This window comes from Ascaphus truei, chromosome 4 (assembly GCF_040206685.1).
Source record: "Ascaphus truei isolate aAscTru1 chromosome 4, aAscTru1.hap1, whole genome shotgun sequence".
Classification (NCBI taxonomy): domain Eukaryota; kingdom Metazoa; phylum Chordata; class Amphibia; order Anura; family Ascaphidae; genus Ascaphus; species Ascaphus truei.
The window spans coordinates 246,721,098-246,743,015 of NC_134486.1; the positions used below are offsets into that span (position 1 = coordinate 246,721,098).

At 39.8% G+C, this 21,918-nt stretch overlaps 1 protein-coding gene across 50 annotated transcripts in view; it reads right to left on the reverse strand.

The window, feature by feature from the left end:
* TRDN (triadin) overlaps positions 1-21,918 on the reverse strand; it is a 798,289-nt gene that overhangs the window by 236,666 nt on the left and 539,705 nt on the right. For all 50 annotated transcript variants that reach the window (XM_075597200.1, XM_075597198.1, XM_075597218.1 and 47 more), the window contains one exon: positions 21,293-21,337. In XM_075597200.1, coding sequence (XP_075453315.1) covers positions 21,293-21,337 — 45 coding nt within the window. The remainder of the gene's footprint in view (positions 1-21,292; positions 21,338-21,918) is intronic.

A 21,918-nucleotide genomic window follows, 5' to 3' on the forward strand; every position in this document is an offset into this window, starting at 1 on the left:
TAGTGTTGTCTCCCCGTCCTCCTCTCTCTCCAGGCGTGCCGCCGGCAATAGCGTCTGACGTCACTTCCCTCTCGCGTCTATCCGCATCCAGTGGAGGTAGACTGTGACGCGCTGGGAGAGGATCCGCGGGAGAATTCAAACGTCTGGAGTCTTCTCTTCAAAGCAGCTGCAGCTTGATGAGTTGGCTCTACGCGTTTCGCTGTGGCATACAGCTTCGTCAGGAGCGTCATGACGTATTGTGTGGGCGTCATAAATTTATATGATATTAACTAATTGGCCTCTCATTGTCAATCTCATTGAGCTCGTTAGTACATAATTTAACCCACAGGTTTGCCTTTACATAGGCACAAGCGTCTCTGTGGTCCAAAACATAAACTCACTATCATGCTATAATTTATGGTTTAAATACATATGGTACAATCTTTAATAACATTCACAATAAAAAAAATTCTTATACATATAGTAGGGATAATTTATTTAAAAGTTCTGAATTGCTTAAAATAGATATATATATATATATTTCATATATCATAGAATATCATAATTATTTAAAAATTACACTTAAAATATCGTGGGTCGGGAGAGAGAAAAGACACAGAAAAATGATATATATGATATATCTATATATGATATATATATTTTTTTTTAACATATTAAACTGTCTGAACCCACTTGATATTAATGTATATTAAATATAAACACATTTTTCTATAAAACATTTTTGTATGAAAATCCAAATACAAATATCTAATTCTATATTTAAGATCTGAGCTCTAAATTAATCTATTGCTGAATCTCTCCTTGATTGATTGCTTATCAAACAGAACTCAACACCCCCTATCTGGGTTTTATTCACCTTTATCTTTAAATCTACCTCTAGTAGAATGAAATATGGTTGTATTGTATATCACTCTATGAATTTTCTATAAATTATTTATAGAAGATACAGTCCTATATACTAATATATTTTTTCTGTGTCTTTTCTCTCTCCCGACCCACGATGTTTTAAGTGTAATTTTTAAATAATTATGATATTCTATGATATATGAAATATATATATATATCTATTTTAAGCAATTCAGAACTTTTAAATAAATTATCCCTACTATATGTATAAGAATTTTTTTATTGTGAATGTTATTAAAGATTGTACCATATGTATTTAAACCATAAATTATAGCATGATAGTGAGTCAGCATGATAGTGAGTCAGACAAAAGCAAATTTCCTTTATTGTTGCTGTAAGTAGCTTCTCCCCCAGAACAAAGATTCACATCAAGTCTATATATAATCACAATACTGCACAATCACTGTTTCATATGTTTTTTATTCACATGGTGTATTCCTGACTGGATCGCTCACTTTCTACAACAAACCAAGACTACATTCGTGGAAAATCCTAGCACATTTTCCTGGAAGGTTTGAGAAGTATCCTGTTGGGTAACATCTTTTATTTCACTTTTTATAGCACTGATTATTGTAAAGGAAATTGTGGCGCCTAGGCAAGTCATTTAAGTGCAATATGTTTTAGAAACATGCAAAAAAAAAATGTTTTGGTCTGGTGTGGCATTTGTCAAAACATGGCTAATAGTAGGTCAAGTTAGCAAGTTAGTAAATGTATACCTTTGGCTATTAACATTATTACTGGTTATTATTATACAGAACTATAGGATAAGTTTTTGTGTACATTTATATATTGTTGTGCATTCCCACACTGATTATCTCTTTCCAGTGGAATGGAAGTAGGTCATTACAGTAGTTAATCATTATTTAAGTGCAAGTCATATTGTACAGTAAAACTAACTAGTTAGAAAATGAAAGAAACCTGTCTGAGTAATTTTTATGAGCTATTAACTGAATCTCCAGAACTGGAAATGACTCAGAGAAAATATACCATAAGCATATATTTTAGTTATTCTGAAACAGGAGTACCTCCTACTCACTTCGTTTAACCCTTTTCTTTCCATGATGGGAATCATTGGGTCCAACAGAGAAGAATTGAGCTCTCTGGTCCCCCAGTTTCTGACATATTTATTAATCACAAAATAATATATCTTAATAATACAATTTTCTGGTATAATAAAACAGTAACACTAGTAACAGGATTGGATGAAGCTGGGTTACCCCAAAAAATAGATCACTAAATTAAGTAATGATCTAGGTAATTTAACACTTGTAGCTTGAAGGGCGAGGCAAACGGTGTTTAACATATCTTTCTTGTCTACCCCTTTTGCGTAAACAAAGCAATAACAAGACTGCATAAAGTTGGAACCAGCAGCAGGTGGTAGAGGTGTATTTCAGTGTTCAGGAGGCAATTCAGGAAGGAGGAATGGATGGAACAGGTATACTGTATGTACGTATACAGGATATATATATATATATATATATATATATATATATATATATATATATATATATACACACTTGTGTGAAAAAGAAAGTACACCCTCTTTGAATTATATGGTTTTACATATCAGGACATAATAACAATCATCTGTTCCTTAGCAGGTCTTAAAATTAGTTAAATAACACCTCAGATGAACAACAACACATGACACATTACACCGTTATGATTTATTTAACAAGAATAAAGCCAAAATGGAGAAGCCATGTGTGAAAAACTAAGTATACCTTATGATTCAATAGCTTGTAGAACCATCTTTAGCAGCAATAACTTGAAGTAATCATTTTCCGTATGACTTTATCAGTCTCTCACATCGTTGTGGATGAATTTTGGCCCACTCTTCTTTACAACGTTGCTTCAGTTCATTGAGGTTTGTGGACATTTGTTTATGCACAGCTCTCTTAAGTTCCAGCCACAGCATTTCAATCAGGTTGAGGTCTGGACTTTGACTCGGCCATTGCAACAACTTGATTCTTTTCTTTTTCAGCCATTCTGTGGTATATTTGCTGGTGTGCTTGGGATCATTGTCCTGTTGCATGACCCAATTTCGGCAAGCTTCAGCTCTCCGACAGATGGCCTCACATTTGACTCTAGAATACTTTGGTATACAGAGGAGTTCATGGTCGACTCAATGATTGCAAGGTTCCCAGGTCCTGTGGCTCCAAAACAAGCCCAAATCATCACCCCTCCACCACCGTGCTTGACAGTTGGTATGAGGTGTTTGTGCTGATATGCTGTGTTTGGTTTTCGCCATATGTGGCGCTGTTCATTATGGCCAAACATCTCCACTTTGGCCTCGTCTGTCCATTGGACACTGTTCCAGAAGTCTTATGGTTTGTTCAGATGCAACTTTGCAAACTTAAGCCATGCTGCCATGTTCTTTTTAGAGAGAAGAGGCTTTCTCCTGGCAACTCTTCCATACCACCATACTTGTTCAGTCTTTTTCTAATTGTACTGTCATGAACTTTAACAGTTAATATGCTAACTGAGGCCTGTAGAGTCTGAGATGTAACTCTTGTGTTTTTTGCAATTTCTCTGAGCATTGCACATTCTGACCTTGGGGTGATTTTGCTGGGATGTCCACTCCTGGGAAGATTGGCAACTGTCTTGAATGTTTTCCACTTTTGAATAATCTTTCTCACTGTAGAATGATGGACTTTAAATTGTTTGGAAATGGCCTTGTACCCCTTCCCAAGTTGATGGGCAGCAACAATTGCTTCTCTAAGATCATTGCTGATGTCTTTCCTCCTTGGCATTGTGTTAACACACACCTGAATTCTCCAGACCAGCAAACTGCTAAAACTTCGGCTTTTAAAGAGGTGGTCACACTTGCTGATGATCAATTAATCAAGGGCATTTGATTAGCAGCACCTGTCTGCTACTTAGCATCTTAATTCCTATTGAAGCAGAAAGGGTGTACTTAGTTTTTTCACACACAGCTTCTCCATTTTGGCTATATTTTGTTAAATAAATCATGACACAGTGTAATATGTCATGTGTTGTTCATCTGAGGTTGTATTTACCTAATTTTAAGAGCTGCTAAGGATTGTTATTATGTCCTGATATGTAAAACCATAGAATTCAAAGAGGGAGTACTTTCTTTTTCACACAACTGTAAAAAGGAAAACAGGACAGGCACTGCTTTGTCTTGAAACCTTTTTGCATATTGGAGTGCCTGTCCTGTTTTACTTTTTCTGTATCTTTTCAGATATATATATAGTAAACAAAAGAGACAGCACTCCAATAGACAATCCAGAATGGCCTGGTGCTCGTCTCCTAATAATATGTAAATAATACGTTACCATCCAGACGAAAGGCAAAGCAGAGACAGCACTCAGAAGGTAAGTTTTCAAAAAACTATACACATACACATACACATATACACATCACCTTGATAAAGAGCCCTCTCTGGGTTCGAAACGTCGGATCTATGTGATTTTTTGACAATATAGCTTTTTGAAAACTTACCTTATGAGTGCTGTCTCTGCATTGCCTCTGGATGGTAACGTATTCTATATATATATAACGATTCTGTGTTGATTCCATGAAATCAGGAGACATCACACAATTCTCATGGAAATAAAGAGTATATTGATAATGGGGCACAAATTTCCAACGTTTCAGTCCCCAAAAATGGGACCTTCCTCAGGGTGGTGCAGTGAGGAAAGAACAAAACATACTATTAAATACCCTAAAAACCAGTGTGAACAATCAAACAATTAGTCAAATTAGCCCCAAAGTATTTAAAGCAGGCAAAAGCCCGCCAAACCTGTGTCCCAGACTATCTCTATGGTGGGCTGGAGTTGTCATTGTTCAGAGTTCAGTCAGACATAATTAATTGCACATGCGTGTAGCTAAAGATTCTTGTTAATCCCTTTGTGTAGCCGCTGTGGTTGCTTGGCAACATCCCTTGGCGTCTTGCTGTTCGTTCCTGATATCCTCATGTTGCGGACGGCATTTGAAATGTAGTTTGTGCATGCACAGTAGCTGGTGACTGATTGTTCTCCTATACAATGCATCTGTGGTTGCTAAGCAACCTGTTTTTCAGTCCGATTGCGTCGGAGTGAAGTTTGGCTGGCTGCTCAATATTAATCACACCAGAGACCAAAATAAAGTGGGAGGTAGAAGAAAATAAGGTGTCAAACCCAGTGATAACATCAAGTAGTGAAGGGACAATTAAAACATATGTAGATGATGTTGCTGCATGATATAGTCACTGTGCACACAACATAGTGTGCAAGCATATACTGTCCAGCTATGAATCTCTGCTGAAAAAGAAAGCATAATGAAGCTAGATGGAGGCTGAACAAACACAATAGGCTAATCAAGCACCACAATATAGGGACTATGGGCCTCATGCAGTAAGCGTTGATAAGGGAATTATCGCCATTTTATAGCCAAAATTGGGTTTGAGATTCAGTAAGCGCCGATAAGTGCTTGATATCGCCATGTTTCGGAGCCGATTATTTTGTTATGGCCAGTCGGCTGCCGATAAGCCTGTTTTCGCCACTGATCGCCACTTTTTTAAATCGGCTGGATTCAACAAAAAAAAACAGCTTATCGGGCCTGATCGGCACTACGAAATTGAGATGTTATGGCCAATTTCTCCCGCCAACTAAAGTTGGCAGTTTGGAGGGGAGAACGATCGCTAAGGCTGCCGCAACGGCACTTAGAAAAAAAAAACTTCTGTACATCAATGGAGTCAATGGAGCGGGGACGTATAACAGTATAGTACTGTTTACGTTTCATTGCTCACAATACAAACGTCATTTGCATTACAGTGTGGGGGCATTCCCTGCATTGTGTCACAGCTGACGTGTATTATTTGCATAACATTATACTTTTACATGTTTGCAGCATTTGCGGGTCACATTACTCATCATGTGATGATGTGCCAAGGGAAAATACTATACTCAACTCTTAAAGGAGAACCTCACATCATATCACACATTTTTATGAACTGAGCGACAATTATTTACATGATGTTACACATGACACACATGTCACACATACACCGTATATTCATGTTCCTTTACATTACACAATGCTTGTAATGTGACACGCATCTTTAAACGTTCATGTACATCTAAATTCTCATGTTTACATCTAGTTTTGGGTCCTCCCTATTTTCATGACGTCACTTATTGGACGCTCAATCACATTGCATGTTTACATTGTAACCGTAGCATTACAAGCACTTCAACCTAACTTATACACACATGTACAGTAATTCAGCATTGGGACACCTTGTTAACTCATTCTATACCAACTATCCTCCTTACAGAAATGCATGCATATGCACACGACTATTCATTGTTGTCAACATGTCACAATAACATGCCTAATTACACATGTTACACAAAACTTTTCCCACGTCAATCTCAGCCTTTTTGCCTAATTACATGACTGACTGTTGCGTTCACAAGTGTTACATGCATTGCACATGCAACTATTTATTTGCAAGCAATGTTTCTACAAAGGTTCACGTCACATCATTGCCAAATATCATCATTCCCTGCAGAATACACACAACAAATACTTATAACAAGAACTGCACACAGCTTGCCACAGAAGTTCTTTATTATGTTAATGTAACACCTTGCATTTTACTATGTCACCTGACATCATCACATACCTATTTAAAGGACGCCCATTACCTGATCATTCACAGCTACTCATTTCAAAATGTTGAGATTGTTTAGGAGACGGAGGAACATTCTTTTCTATGACATGCTTGATGATGAAGACAATCATATAGGGCAAGGGAGGGACACACCGAGGGACAGTGACAGGGACAGTCACGCGGATACGACAGAGACAGGGAGAGGGACAGGAGATCAGAGGAGAAGACAGAGGAGACAAGTTGTGCCTCGTCCGCGTCTGTACAGGGAGAGAACCCTGTTAGATGGGATGAGTGAGGAGGAGATTGTAAGTCGCTATCGTTTGAGTTCAGCAGCAATCTTAGCTCTTTATCAGGAGATAAGGGGAGATTTAGATTTTTTCACAGCCAGAGGTCGTGCAGTCCCTGGGCTTGTTAAAATGCTGTGCTCATTACATTATCTTGCTTCCGCGTCATACCAGACAACTGTGGGCATAGTGGGCGGGGTCTCGCAATCTACATTCTCGCGGGCCTTGACCCAGTTTCTCTATGCACTCAATAGACGCGCTAGGAATTATATTCATTTTCCTACAGAGGCGACAGAGTGGCTGGAAGTCAGGACTGGCTTTTATAATATAGCAGGGATACCATGTGTGCTGGGTGCAATCGATTGCACACATGTTGCTTTGATTGCACCTAGTCAGAGTGAGCATGTGTACCGCAATCGTAAGCACTACCATTCACTCAATGTACAGGTGGTATGTGATGCGACGATGAGGATAATGCATGTGGTACCCAAATTCCCTGGTTCCAGTCACGATTCCTCTATCCTGAGGAACTCTTCAGTCTTCCATGCGTTCGAAGAGGGACATTTTGAACATGGTTGGCTGCTGGGTGAGTACAGATTTACATGTTCTAACACAAAACACATTTTTATGTAGGAATGTTGGCATTGTACAATTTGATCACTAATGTCAGCTTATGTGTGCTCCATTCATTATAGGTGACTCAGGATACGGAATTAGGCCGTGGCTCTTGACTCCGGTGCTAAACCCTCAAACTGAAGCAGAGGAGAGGTACAATGCAGCCCATATATCTACAAGATCTGTTATAGAGAGGACATTTGGCCTACTGAAGACCAGATTTAGGTGTCTGGACATAACTGGTGGGGCTCTTCTATACAAGCCTCAAAAAGTGTCTGATATTATCCTTGCCTGTTGAATTTTGCACAATGTTGCACTCAGGCACAATGTACAATCAGACCTAGCTGAGCCTTTGGTAGACGAGCATCCCACCCATGTAGCTGCTGAAAATGAACAAACAGCCAGTGGTGGCCAGACACGCCAGAATCTCATCAATTCATTTTTTTCTTGTAAGTAAAAACATATATGTTCCAAGTTATACTTTTATAGTTACATTATGTTATCTTAACAATAATGTTTTTTTATATACCCTTCTGGTAGGACACAGATGAATATGGGTTGCACACCTTTCTTTTCTCTGCTGTGTGCACAAAGGGATGTGGCACCGGTATGTTATTGTTGCACAGGTTATATAATCCCTCTTCAATTGTACTTTAGTTGTGTGTATGTGAATACAACTGGGGTAACAAAGCACTAATATTTTAGCATTGTGTTGTTCCTTATGCTAACACAATACACATATTATGCCCATACTCATTCATGCTTCTAGTATGCTTACATACAATGTTATTGGTGCAGTGTAACATGTACATCCATATGTGTACACCAGGCTGATTTACATTTTGAATGTGATTAAATATACATGGTGTTGCACATTTAACACCAAATACACACTTTGCTGTGTTGTTTACGGTACTGAAGATGGCATGTCAATGTTTGCAATTTATATATTGTTCCTTTTCATTATAGGTATATCTCCAGTATGACTGATCATGGTATGTATATTTGCTGACATCTCTCATAAGATGTGCCTACATCAATCTTCCTATAATTATTTGAAGTCAAAACCCAACATATTGGTTTAAACACAAATGTTACATATATGTACTTTCTGTATCATGTATATGCATTTAGCTACTCTTGAGCTTTCATGTGCATTGTATTAGAAAATGATTACTCCCATTTCATCACATTTTATGTATGTTTCCTTATAAATTCCATTAATGTAATATAGAGGTGTTTGGAGACAAGGGGATAACTGTAGTTATTTCTTTACTTACGGGAGATCATTCATCACGGATGAAATTGACTGATCATAAAACTCCATGCATGAATGCCTGCAATCACAACAATGCGTACTACATCTTATATTTAGCAATGTTGGTGTTTTGTAATGCTAGGAATTAATAGTCAACATTAATTTAAATTTGTGACATGTGTATGTATAAGTCACACGTGTGTGGATGTGTCCTACATGTACCAAGTGTTAAACTGTTAACAGAGAAGACAAATTTGTCACTAATGTTACTGTCATTTAGCATTTATAATTTACCAATATGACAATGTTGGTAATATTTTTGCAATATAAATCACGTCACTTCATCATTATCATGATGATAATTATCAAGTATTCTCACAATTGTAACGTCAATCACGTGCACAGTAGCATAGACACACTTTTTAAGACAACTGTTTGTGTCTGTATCAATTTGTGTAGGATCCATGTATAACACCGACAAATGATAACACCAGCTTTATTATGGTAGCTTATATCATCATATTGACTATACTATGTATTTTTAGAACGTTTAATAAACACAGTAAACTATAGTTAGTTAGGTTAATGAAATATACACAGAAACGTACTTCATTACATGATGTTGATGTCATATTCAGAACATCATGCATTGTAGGGGACCACAACATCTGGCCAATAACATTATTTGCTACAGTCCCAAACCATTTTATCAACATACCCATGTAACAGGAGATTTTTAACAAGAAATGGCTAGTTGGTTGTAAGTGTCCTTTACATTGGGAGAAGGAGTGGCTCAGTGAGTAAAGACACACACTGGCACTGAGATTTTGAAGCAGGGGAGTCTGGTTCAATTCCCGGTGTCGGCTCCTTGTGACCTTGGGCAAGTCACTTTATCTCCCTGTGCCTCAGGCGGCAAAAAATAAATTGTAAGTTCCACGGGCCAGGGACCTCAGCCAGAAAAATGTGTCTGTAAAGCGCTGTGTACAACTAGCAGCGCTATACATGAACATGCTCATATTATAATTATTATTATTATTATTATTATTATTATTGTTACATAGTTTTGACAGTCATACGTTCCATTACACAATAGAATTCACAAATGTGTTAGCAGAGTGGCAATGGTTGTTATATATAAAACACACCATGCCATAAAATGATAGTAGTCATTAAAGAACACTCAATAAAAAATCATGAGGCACTATTTTGCAACATCATTATGTTAATTAAGTGGTTATGCAATATAGGCATAAGGGTATCACATTTTTAATTGTTTGTTAATAAGCGCTGCAAGCAATATAAAATTAGTTCCATATGTAGTATAGTAGTCGGTGGCTCCTCCTCACAATCATCTCATATAAAGGTAGACTCTTCTGAAATCATACATTGATCCGATTGTATCTTCCCCGACATCTCTGAAATACAGCAAACACATGATGGTCAAATATGGCACCTTACTATATATGTATCCGTGACAACGCGTTACACAGCTCTATATGATTGTGTACATACACACGTCACTCACTTATATGTTAGAACTACAAGTGTACATTAGTATGTAATGTTTCTTTAAATTTGTAGCAGGCATAACTATGTATATGATGTGAACGTTGCCTGTATACTGAAAAATGTGCGCGCACATCTTAGTGTGCGCACGCACTTCACGCTTGGCTGCACTAACTGTTAGCGCATGCGCAAAACAAAGCGTACGTTGTGCGTTCAATACATCTTGAAAATACCATTAAACATAAAATCTTTATTTCAAATACAATGAATACGAAACTACATTCGTTCTAAACGAGTACATCTGTATTCTTTTTAAACAGACGTGTTTGGACAGAAAGGACGGCCGATAACACAATGCGCAAATGCAATACGTGTGACGTCATGTTAAACCAGCGTGAAACGCACGCTAACACTCCTCCCACTCAATTAACATTCGGCTAACGCCCAGTGAACGGCCCCAGTGTATGACACAGTGCAGTTACCGTAACTATAACAAAACAACACAGCCAATAGGCTTTGAGGCGCGCACGTCGCTTGGGGGCGGGACTTACATCCGTAATCCTTTTTAAGTACGCCTTGGGCCATGACAAGGGTCCCACGTCATACGTGGTGGACCCGCTTTTAAATGTTGCATGATAACAAAACAGGTATGTGTTAGAGTTATGTTAAAATGTTGCTAATATGGTTAAAGGGATAGGAAAGTACGTATATTTATTCCGTCAGCAATGTGTACTACTCTTTCAGGTTATACTATATTGTATTCGGCAACAATTTCTTTGTGATCGCTACATGTTATGCAGTCTGCAATGTTACGCTGTATCCACGCATTGAAAGGGAAAATGGTGGTTAAAAAAAAAAAAAAAAAAAAAACATTTAAACGCACAGTCAACGCATAACGGTTGTTATATTTACCATTCTTCTAGAATTAACTGTTCGTCTGGCTGCAACTGGTCGCTCCAGAAATGCAAGGCATTTTCATCCACGCTTGACCCACCCGCTGAATCCAGTATGACACACATCTCCTCCATGAAGCGCTCATAGGAATCGCCACTGCTTTCTTCAAACAATTGGTCGGGAGGTAGGTTCATTTCTTCTGGTTCCCATTCCAATGCATTTTCAGCTGAAAGGCTTGGTACATAATCATAGTACTTTTGTTGTTGTACAATGTGGGTTTCAGGAATGGAGGGTGCAGATATTGCAGCAGGTATCGATTCACACGGAACAGTAGTAGCGGATCCATTGCTATTGGCATTAGGAATAAATATGCCTTTCACAACAATATATGTGCCCTCTTTCAGGGTAAAATGCTTTTCCTTTGCAATCTTCCAGAAACCATAGGTGTGTTCTAGCTTATCCTGCACACGTTCAAAAAAGTCATTAGTTGATAAAGTGAATCTTATTGAGGAATTAAAATTCCGCGCATGCCTACGGTCTTGGTAATAAGGATATTTAGCTCGAATCAAATCATAGATTTGGCGTGTGCTTGCTTTGTGTCCGCGACTGTTTAAAATTGCTTCTGAAACCATGTACTTATACCCTAAAAGGGGATTCATATTGTTAACGAATTCATCAGCCATGTCAGAGTAGCACAAAAGATGTGTGCAATTCTGTCTTCTTTGCTCATCAAAATGATTCTGCTCAATGGCTAACAAATTCCTGTGTTTCGTTTTCAAGGTCAACAAAAGTAACTACTTTTACTCCTTATTTCAAACGCCAATTGGATGTGTCCTTTTAATTGGTTTAAGTTTTGTGGTTAGTGATAGGCGAATGTGGGAAAAACATGTATCATTTTTTTATCTCGTTTGTGAAAACATTCCTACACTTATTTCAGTAACATTGAGTTTTCTAGAAAAATAACAAAGAGCACTGTGTGAAAATAGTGCTTAGACAGCCATATCAGTAAATACACACACCTGCAAAATGAAATGTTTTTTTCCCACATACTTTTCTGTGTGTATTTGAAAGTCTGGTTAACTACCTGTCTGCATGAGTTTAAATACGTGTGTATCTATATATATATAAATATATCTCTCTCATAAAAATATATATATATATATATAAAGTGTATATTGTACTATATGTATAGTGTGTGTGTGTGTGTGTGTGTGTGTGTGTATATATGTATATGTATATATATATATATATATATATATATATATATATATATATAATGTATCTTTTTTTTTTTTTTTATATATTGCAGGAGTACACACAACATATTGATGGCAGTAAGTAGGCCTTGTATGAAACCTATTTAAATGGTGATAAACATGAGTGAATTAAGTCATAAACATTTGTTTGCACCCAATAATGTTAGAGGCTCACACTTAGTATAGTTGTCAAACATTAGGCCTGTATTATTAAAATAGTGTGTTTTCACAAGGAAGCATGAAGTGTATGTTTTTTGTAAATACATCTATACCAGTTTAGATAGTACTATATATATACACACACACACACACACACAGTGTGTGTCTGTGTGTGTGTGTGCATATATCAATACATACTACATATATTGTAGTATAAATTCAGAGATGTTCTTGAAACAAGAACACATAAATGATTAAAGGACAACATTACAATGGCCACCAAAGGTAAGTAATATTTAACACAAAATCCTGCTGTACACGTACAAGAAAGATGTTTGCAGTTAAATAGGTGCTTTTATAATTGCATGAAAATAATATGCACATGCAATGATTACATCAATTAACACACCCAAATGCAATGTTTTGCTGCAAAGTCAATGGCAGCTTCTCTAAACTTAGCAACTGGCTCCTGGTGGAGCATTACTGAACAGACGATTAATACATCAATATTTATAACACTATTCATTAATTAGGAGTGTTAACATTTCCAAAAATTCACGTGTACAAGAACATACTTGAAAGTTTGGAAACAACACAGTCTTCAGCATACATACAATAGTAATTAGATAATCTGAAGTCAACAAAACAAGGCCAAAGACATATTTTGTGAATTTTAAAATTTATTTTTTTTGTTCTTTTTGCGAGCGAGTAACAGGCCTGCTTGTTGTCTCTTGAATTTTCCTTTTTCTTTTGCCACCAACTTTAGGTACAACAGAGCCACTTTGAGTGGCCTCTGGCACTTCACGGGCAGGGCTTGTGGCCAGTGACTCACCTACAGGGCTTTTGGGCAGTGACTCACCTACAGGGCTTTTGGGTAGTGACTGTTCACCTACAGGGCTTGTGGCCAGTGACTCACCTACAGGGCTTGTGGCCAGTGACTCACCTACAGGGCTTTTGGGCAGTGATTCACCTACAGGGCTTTTGGGCAGCGATTCACCTACAGGGCTTTTGGGCAGCGATTCACCTACAGGGCTTTTGGGCAGCGATTCACCTACAGGGCTTTTGGGTAGTGACTGTTCACGGACAGGGCTTGTGCCCACTGACACATGTGAGCAAGTTGGTAGACACTGCACAAGTGATGGTTGGTCTGTTTCATGTGTGTCTTTTGTTGTTTTTGACCAAAAACTGGTCAGTAGTAACTGCTTGTGTTTTCTTTTTGTGGCCTCCTTTGTAGGTGTCAGCTGCTGAATTTGTACAGATGGCAGCGGTAGGATGTCGTCAGGAACCTGCACAGCAATGTCTGCTACTTGACTGGTAACATTTGGGCCTGGTGAATGAATATCAGAAGCATGTGGTGAAAACTGACATGCATGAACAGATCCTGCCTGTGAGCTGTTGAATTGTGGTACATTAGTCATTCTCCAGTAATTAGCTTGTGTTTGCTGAACAACTAATGCTTCGAATGAGGTGTTGATTTTTTGCAACTGTTTAGGCACTTCAATGAAGACTCTGTGGAGATGTGCCAATTGTGAAACTGTTTCTTCCTGCAGTGCAATCATCCTTTCCAGCACTGTCATCAGGTCAGAATGGCGACGATTTTCTGCTTCCACAATTTTTCCCTCAGAAGCTACAATTGCATCATATGTGGTATTTGCTGGACGTTTTGGCGGTAAAACAGTTTCAATTGGAACCTCTTCATGGTCACTTGCTTGTATTTGTGTGTCTATGGCGGCGGCGGCGGCATCATCATCATCATCATCATCATCATCAAAATCCTCTTCATCATGTTCTACAAATAAATGTACACATTATTAAATGGCATGTTAATCTCTGCTGTGTTACTATGTAATTGTACTGTGTCATAAGTAACAACTAACATGTTTCCATACGTTTTATAACCTCACATTAAAAACTACCTTGACTTAAGAATAATGTTTGGACTCAGTATGAAATATGAGTGAATGAAAACTTGCTGTAAACTCACAACTCCTACATGATAGTTAACATCACTAACACAATACAAGTTGCCTTACACTTCATTTTCACTGACACTAAGTAATCCTATTTAAAGAAGATGTGCAAAACAAATAATGAACATGACAACATAACATATAGAAGAGCACATATTATATGGCCACCAACTGATACACTCACCTTCTAGGTGTGTTGAGCTGGCTGACCCAGGTGAAGACACTTGTTCAGTCTCAGGTGACACATGTCCTTCAGGGGCAACTATATATAACAATAACATAAGTTTTACATTTACATGTGTAAATATTGAACAAATAGTTGTAATAACAATGTACATGCCTGTGTACTTAGAACTTTTGAGTTCCCTAACATAAAACATACTATGTTCCTGCAGTAATGCGTGAGGATAAATAGATAAAATTTGTACATAAAAATCATATGTTGTGTAGTGATATCAGTATCATAATGTACATAACTATCATGAGATGACCATTCACAATGGTTATCATGAAGGTGGTCATATTGCAAAAAGTGTTGTTTTTGGTAGAGGATATGTGTGGTACATTAATATAAGATGTGGCACACATGAATGTGGCTGTGACTAAACAAGACAACACATGCAGTGTGTGATAATGTGTCGTTGATAGTAGTAGTTCAACTATAGATATGAGTGAACTAATGTGTGACGTACGCTTTGATAAGTAATGAGTTGTTGGGGCATTTAGTAGCTAAAGTTAAGCTTTCAAATGAGTGTGATTAACTTCAGTTGTGCTAGTCAGGTTGTAAGAACGGTATTCCCTTCCCCAAAAAAGCCTAATCAGCCACACCTTTCAATTACTTGAAACAGGTGAAAATGGTGTGAACTAAGTTGACCCTAAAATGAGGCTGCAATTAGTGTGTGTGCTGAACCCCACCCCCTCTGTTGAAGTGTATGCTGTGATGAGATATTAATTGCAGCTGCTTTAACACAATGGTAGATGAGCTAAATAGTCGTGTGCAGTTTTTAAGTTATGAAAACAATGACATAAAATATGATACGTGTGCCTCATTATGCTGTCTGTATATGAGTTAAAGCAAAAATGGACCTTTTCATAAACAACTATAGATGTGTTAGTGCAAGTGATGTTTGTAGGCCGTTGCATGCAATATATTTGATGCATGCTTAAAATAGGCAGTAATGTCATGTTTGTCGGAGTAAAATAAATAAAATACACAATAATATTATACATATTTCTGTTCTGTACCTGTAGCTAGTAATAATTTCTCATTAACATGTGTTACACATGTGTACTACCCTGTTGTTCCCCATCTTCGCCCACCATCAATTGCTTCCACTGCAGCAATGCATTTTGGGAATTCACATGTAAATGAGCACGCAATGGCACGTGCTATATTAGTTACTGCTTTTAGTAGGACTACAACATATATGTCTATTTTGAGATATATATATATACAGAATCAGACATATACATATATAGATGCAGGTATGCTTATATTGTGAAGACAGTATAAAAAGCAGTGTAACTATGCAAAATAACTGTAAGCAACGACACGCCTAGTACAGTAATATTTCTCACCTGGTGGAAATTGTGAGGGGTAAATTCCTATATCACGGTCACCAGGTAAGCCTTCCACGACGACGGGAAGTAATTTTGCCCGAAGCAGCTCCTCCAATGGACTTAATATGAGACGTTGTGGTGTGGGCCCACCTCCAGTGCCAGTAGCATGCACGCGTTGGTGTTGTATTTTCTTTTTCAATTTGGACCTAATATCATCAAATCTCTTGTGACAATTCCGCTTGTCCCTCACATGATTCCCACACGCATTGACACCAATGACTATTGTGTCCCACATTTCTTTTCTGCTTGCTGAACTTGTCCGCCCTTGAAAAACATATAAAATATATGAGGTAAATGATTAATAATAGAAGCACCAGTTTCCTACACTGCTAGCTGTTCCAAGAGATAGCAAACATGCTGTTTTATGTGTAATATGTGAAGCACATGAGCATTCACTACTAAACCTATACATGTAAGCAAGGTTGCATTCATATTGTATGCAGTTATGGCAAATTGACCGCCTGTGTTTAGTTGTCCTTGTAAGGCATGATAAAAAGCTGTGTTTCCAGACTAATTAACATAGAAAGATATTCTGAACCCATATTTGCATATGAACAAAACTCAGATGACCTAGGATCACATGTATTTGAATAATAAATGTAAAGGTACACTTACCTAGTAAATGTCCATATATACTGTCATAGTGCTCCAGAATGCCAGTGACAAGAGCTGTATTTTCCTGGTCATTGAAGCGAGGATTACGTGGCTTCTCCACACGTTTCTTCCGAGCAGGTTTAGGGTCAGAGCTTGGCTGGTGCTGACTGGACTCTCCTTCTTCCAATGGAAGAGCCTCCAAAAGCTGCCCACCAGCAAGCACGCCACCACCAGACACCCCATCAGCAACTGCGCCACCAGCAGCACTCACAGCACCAGCACTCCCACTCCTAGCACCAGCACTCCCACTCCTAGCACCAGCACTCCCACTCCTAGCACCAGCACTCCCACTCCCAGCAACAGCACTCCCACTCCTAGCACCAGCACTCCCACTCCCAGCAACAGCACTCCCACTCCCAGCAACAGCACTCCCACTCCCAGCAACAACACTCCCACTCCCAGCAACAGCACTCCCACTCACAGCAACAGCACTCCCACTCACAGCAACAGCACTCCCAGCAACAGCACTCCCACTCCCAGCAACAGCACTCCCACTCCCAGCACCAGCACTCCCACTCCCAGCAACACCACTCAGTGCACCAGCAACATCACTCCCCTGAACAGTACGTTCACTCCGACGCGTACTCGCACGAGTAGCACTCCCACTCCCACCTGCATCACTCTTCCCACGCTTTGCGGGCATACTTCCAGCACTCACAAAAAACAGACAACTAATGTACAGCCAATCACACGAAACACTTCCACATATAAAACAAGACAAAGATGTAAACAAAACAACAATGGACAAAGCTCACCCAATACACAACAAGTCTCTCCGTCAATATGCAAATGTTCAATCAGCCAGCTCTGTGCGTCTCTCTCTCTCTCTCACTCCCAACAACACAGAGATTGATTAGCAGTACACGTTGCCTTTAAATATGGCGCGCAATCCAATACATGCTTGTTTCGCCTGATTCAGCAAGATTTGTGATTGGGCAACCTATCAGCACCCCGCCACGCACGCCGATACACCTGTGTGTGATCGGCTAATCATCGTGAGAGTGGGCGGATTTGTTTTCGGGTTGATTTTGAATGTATTCGGCACTTACTGCATACGGAGAGGAAAAATCGCCATTAACATGACTAATCGGTAAGCTTGCCGATTTCACTTAATCGACGCTTACTGCATGAGGCCCTATATCCATTATGATAAAGCATTATCAAAGCACACTGCAAGTAAACACTTTCTGGGTCTATGAAGTTATCTACTGTGTATACTGTCAGATAAACAAAAATATTGTAAGAGAGAGACACAGATAGTCTTGTAATCTGTTGTCTGCCACAATTAACTTGAAAGATGCTCCTGTTGATGGACTGGTACACCCCGAAGAGGTCTTATAGGGATATTGAGCCTGGTGAAACCATTGGATCCTTAGTCTGCAGGTATTGACTCAAACTCATCGTTGGTCTGGCAGATCCTGTGGTAGCTATTCCGTGGTCACTGATTGGTGTTATATCTTCTGCTGGCATCCTATTTTAATCCACTGATCCGTTTGAACTCCATACGTGTGGTTGATGGTCTGTCGGTTATTGATCCAGGCTGGAGCATGTTCACTCAGACCATGCCCGGTCTGACACTTCCAAGAAGTTCCTCATTCGTTGCTGAAGTATGCTGGTTTTGCCAGTGACAATTAAAGAAAACAGCTCAATTTAAAGTCCTCGTTTACGCCTCTAGGACTAACCGTATCCAGATCATAGATCATTTTTGCTTCAAGTTGTAACAGCAGTTTGTTACGATTCCCCTCCCCCACCCCGTAAAATGGGCATGCTTCGTAAAGTCGCTAGGCCATGATGCTTTTCTTTAAAATGCCTGGCCACAGGTTGATGTTTCAGGTCTTCTCTGTTTTCCGTGTCTGCCAGAGCCTTGCAGATTGCAGAGCGATGTAGGCATAAGCATTCCTTAAGCATGTGTGAGGTCTTGCCAACATAATATAATCCGCACGGGCAACGGATAAAATACACAACAAAACGTGACTCACAATTCATGTAGTTTTTGATCCTAATCTGGTTTCCATTGTGGGGATGTGAAAATGTTTTTCCCAGGATCAGAAATTGGCAGTTCATATAACCCTGGCACTTGTGGACTCCTGCTGGTCTCTGGAGCCACGTTTGTTATTTAACCCTCTGCTACAGTAGAGGCAACGTTTATTCTAACATTTGCCGTAAACTAGCCGGGTTACATTCTGGGTATGTGCTGGGTATGTGCTGGGTATGTTCTGGGCTAGTTTGAGGCACGTTTAAGGCATTTCTGCATTGACCCATAGGATTAACACAGCAGGGATCTCTGGCAGTCCAATTCAGTTTGAATGGGACTGCCAGGGACCCCCGCTGTTAATCTGATAGGCCATTAATCAATGCAGAAATGCTGGGGCTAGTTTAAGGAAAGTTTAAGGCATGTATTCAGAATGTACCTGGGTGTTTCCTGGGTTTTTTGGGGAATTGCCACTGGTTTTTGTTCGAATAAGAGTTGCCTCTACTGTACATCTACATAATATGTATGCATGGTGCAATGGTCAGAATAATAAAGTGAGATTGGTTGTTGCTATGACAGACAATCTTACAGTATTTATTCCATACTCTTTTGTGATAATGCTGTTTGTAACCTGTTCTTTATGCAGGGGGATTATTCATCTAAAGTCTCTCTTTATGATGTAGTGTTTCACTAATCAAATCAATGTTTTTTTTTTTTTAAGAGATTAAGGGGCCTATGCAGAGAGCAGCGCTATTTCGAAATTCGCCATTTTTTGGAGAAAATCGCGCAGAAAGCAGCAGAAAATGGCGAGTTCCGAAAAACGCGCCAATTTTTCTTTTCTATTTGTAAAACTCGCCTCGCGGCTGGCGAGAACCTCAATCTCGCCAGTTTTAAAAATATCCTAATGCAGAGAGGCGCGAACGGCATCTAGCGGCTGTTCGCGCCAATAAAATGGCGCGATTGTCTCCTTTTTGCCTCGCCAGAAAAAATTGGCAAGAAGCTGCCGCTCGCAGCCATTGCAAAGGGAAAAAAAAGGCGCGAATTTGTTTTTACACGTTTCTGAAACGCGCATCTCGCCAATTTAAACTCGCCACACGCATCCATGTTAAACATAGCAGAATTCGCACTTTTTGATGTAGTGTTTCACTAATCAAATCAATGTTTTTTTTTTTTTAAGAGATTAAGGGGCCTATGCAGAGAGCAGCGCTATTTCGAAATTCGCCATTTTTTGGAGAAAATCGCGCAGAAAGCAGCAGAAAATGGCGAGTTCCGAAAAACGCGCCAATTTTTCTTTTCTATTTGTAAAACTCGCCTCGCGGCTGGCGAGAACCTCAATCTTGCCAGTTTTAAAAATATCCTAATGCAGAGAGGCGCGAACGGCATCTAGCGGCTGTTCGCGCCAATAAAATGGCGCGATTGTCTCCTTTTTGCCTCGCCAGAAAAAATTGGCAAGAAGCTGCCGCTCGCGGCCATTGCAAAGGGAAAAAAAAGGCGCGAATTTGTTTTTACACGTTTCTGAAACGCGCATCTCGCCAATTTAAACTCGCCACACGCATCCATGTTAAACATAGCAGAATTCGCACTTTTCTGCATATGGAGAATAAAACTCTCCAAAAAAGGTACTTTTTAATAAATTCGCCAATTTTAAAATTCGCTGCTCTCTGCATAGGCCCCTAAGGGTAAAGAACAATAATTACCAGATAACATTACATTTAAGCGGAAATAGAGAACATTGAAACAGTCACACTGTATCTTTACACAAGATGCAAATAAGTGGACATTTTACCTGAGTGGGCTTTTCATATTTTAAAAGAGGCCCATTGCATTAATAAGTTGTTTTAAAAAAAAAAGAAACATGTCCGCTACATGGCATTGTCCCTTTAAATATTTTTTTCGCTACAATGACAAAGGGTGTTATCCAAACTGTCAAATGCGCACAAGACACTCTATCAGTAAAGCCATCCCAGTTTATTATAATATTTCTGCAAATATTATGCATTTCTTTTTAACCGTTATAATAGCTGCCTCATAAAAACAAATGCAGGACCTAACAGTAGTAAGTTGTGGTGTCTGCAGCTCCAAGACCACATTTGCCTTTCTCTTCTCTTTCCTATTTCTATTAAAAGGAAAGAATTAAAGCAACCAGGAATCCGAATATTCTTTATCCTTTGAAAAAACACAATGCAGTACCCTAGATACATTAGGTCAGGGGCGCGCAACCTTTTTTGGCGGCGCCCCCTGTGTTTTACCTTCTATGTTGGCCGCCCCCCTCCTTACCTCGCGCGGCGTCATGTGACGTGACCCATGGCGTCATTTGACGTCACGTTACCAGGGCAACCGTGACGTCACATGACCCGCTGCGTCATTTGATGCTGCGTTGCCATGGTCACGCGTGCTGAAGACAGCTGAATCCCGGTAAGTAGAGGTTGCAGAGGCCTCGCACATCCCCCGGCATGTAATTTAAATGCCTGGGGGAGAGCGCGGGACCTCTGCAACCACCCGCGCCCCCCCCCCCCAAAAAAAATCTCCAGTTTGAGCACTGCTGCAGTAGGTTATAAAGACATCAGTGAACTCTTACCTTGTTTATGAGAACTTAAAGAAACATCTATCAATGATGTAGGTTCTGAAATTGAAACATAAACACAAATTTACAGAAAATACACTTTAAGGGGATATTACTAAACATTGGTAAAATTAGTGTAGCCAGGTCTCCCCTGCATGTCAGCACCCCCCTCACCTCTGGCGCGATCGCGGGTACCGCCGAGTTCCAGGGCGACCCCGCGCGCCGATCGCAGGGGTGAGGGCGGTCAGGCTCTGGCTCGGGGGTTGCCGGGGACGCGTGCGGCCGGTTTCCAAGGCCGCGATCGCGTCACCGGGCTCCCGGCGCTCCCGGAGCCGGGCGTTGAGGGCGCCGCCATTCAGGAGAGACTCGCGCATGCGCAGTGAATGCTCAGGCGCAGGTAAGGCACCAGAGCTAGGGAGAAGTCGCGCCAGTGTAGGAAAAGGCAAATTGTTCGCACATGCGCAGGAGAGGCGCACACACGGCCCCAATGCCCAATGTGTTTCTAGGCTCCATGGGACTACAACTCCCATGGGGCATAGCAAGACAGGCACCAGGTGCCTCCTAGAAGCCAATAGGGCTGCAGGAAGGCTAGGGGGAGAAAAGAGATACATTTCGCGGGCTTAGAGCACGTTAGTCAGTTG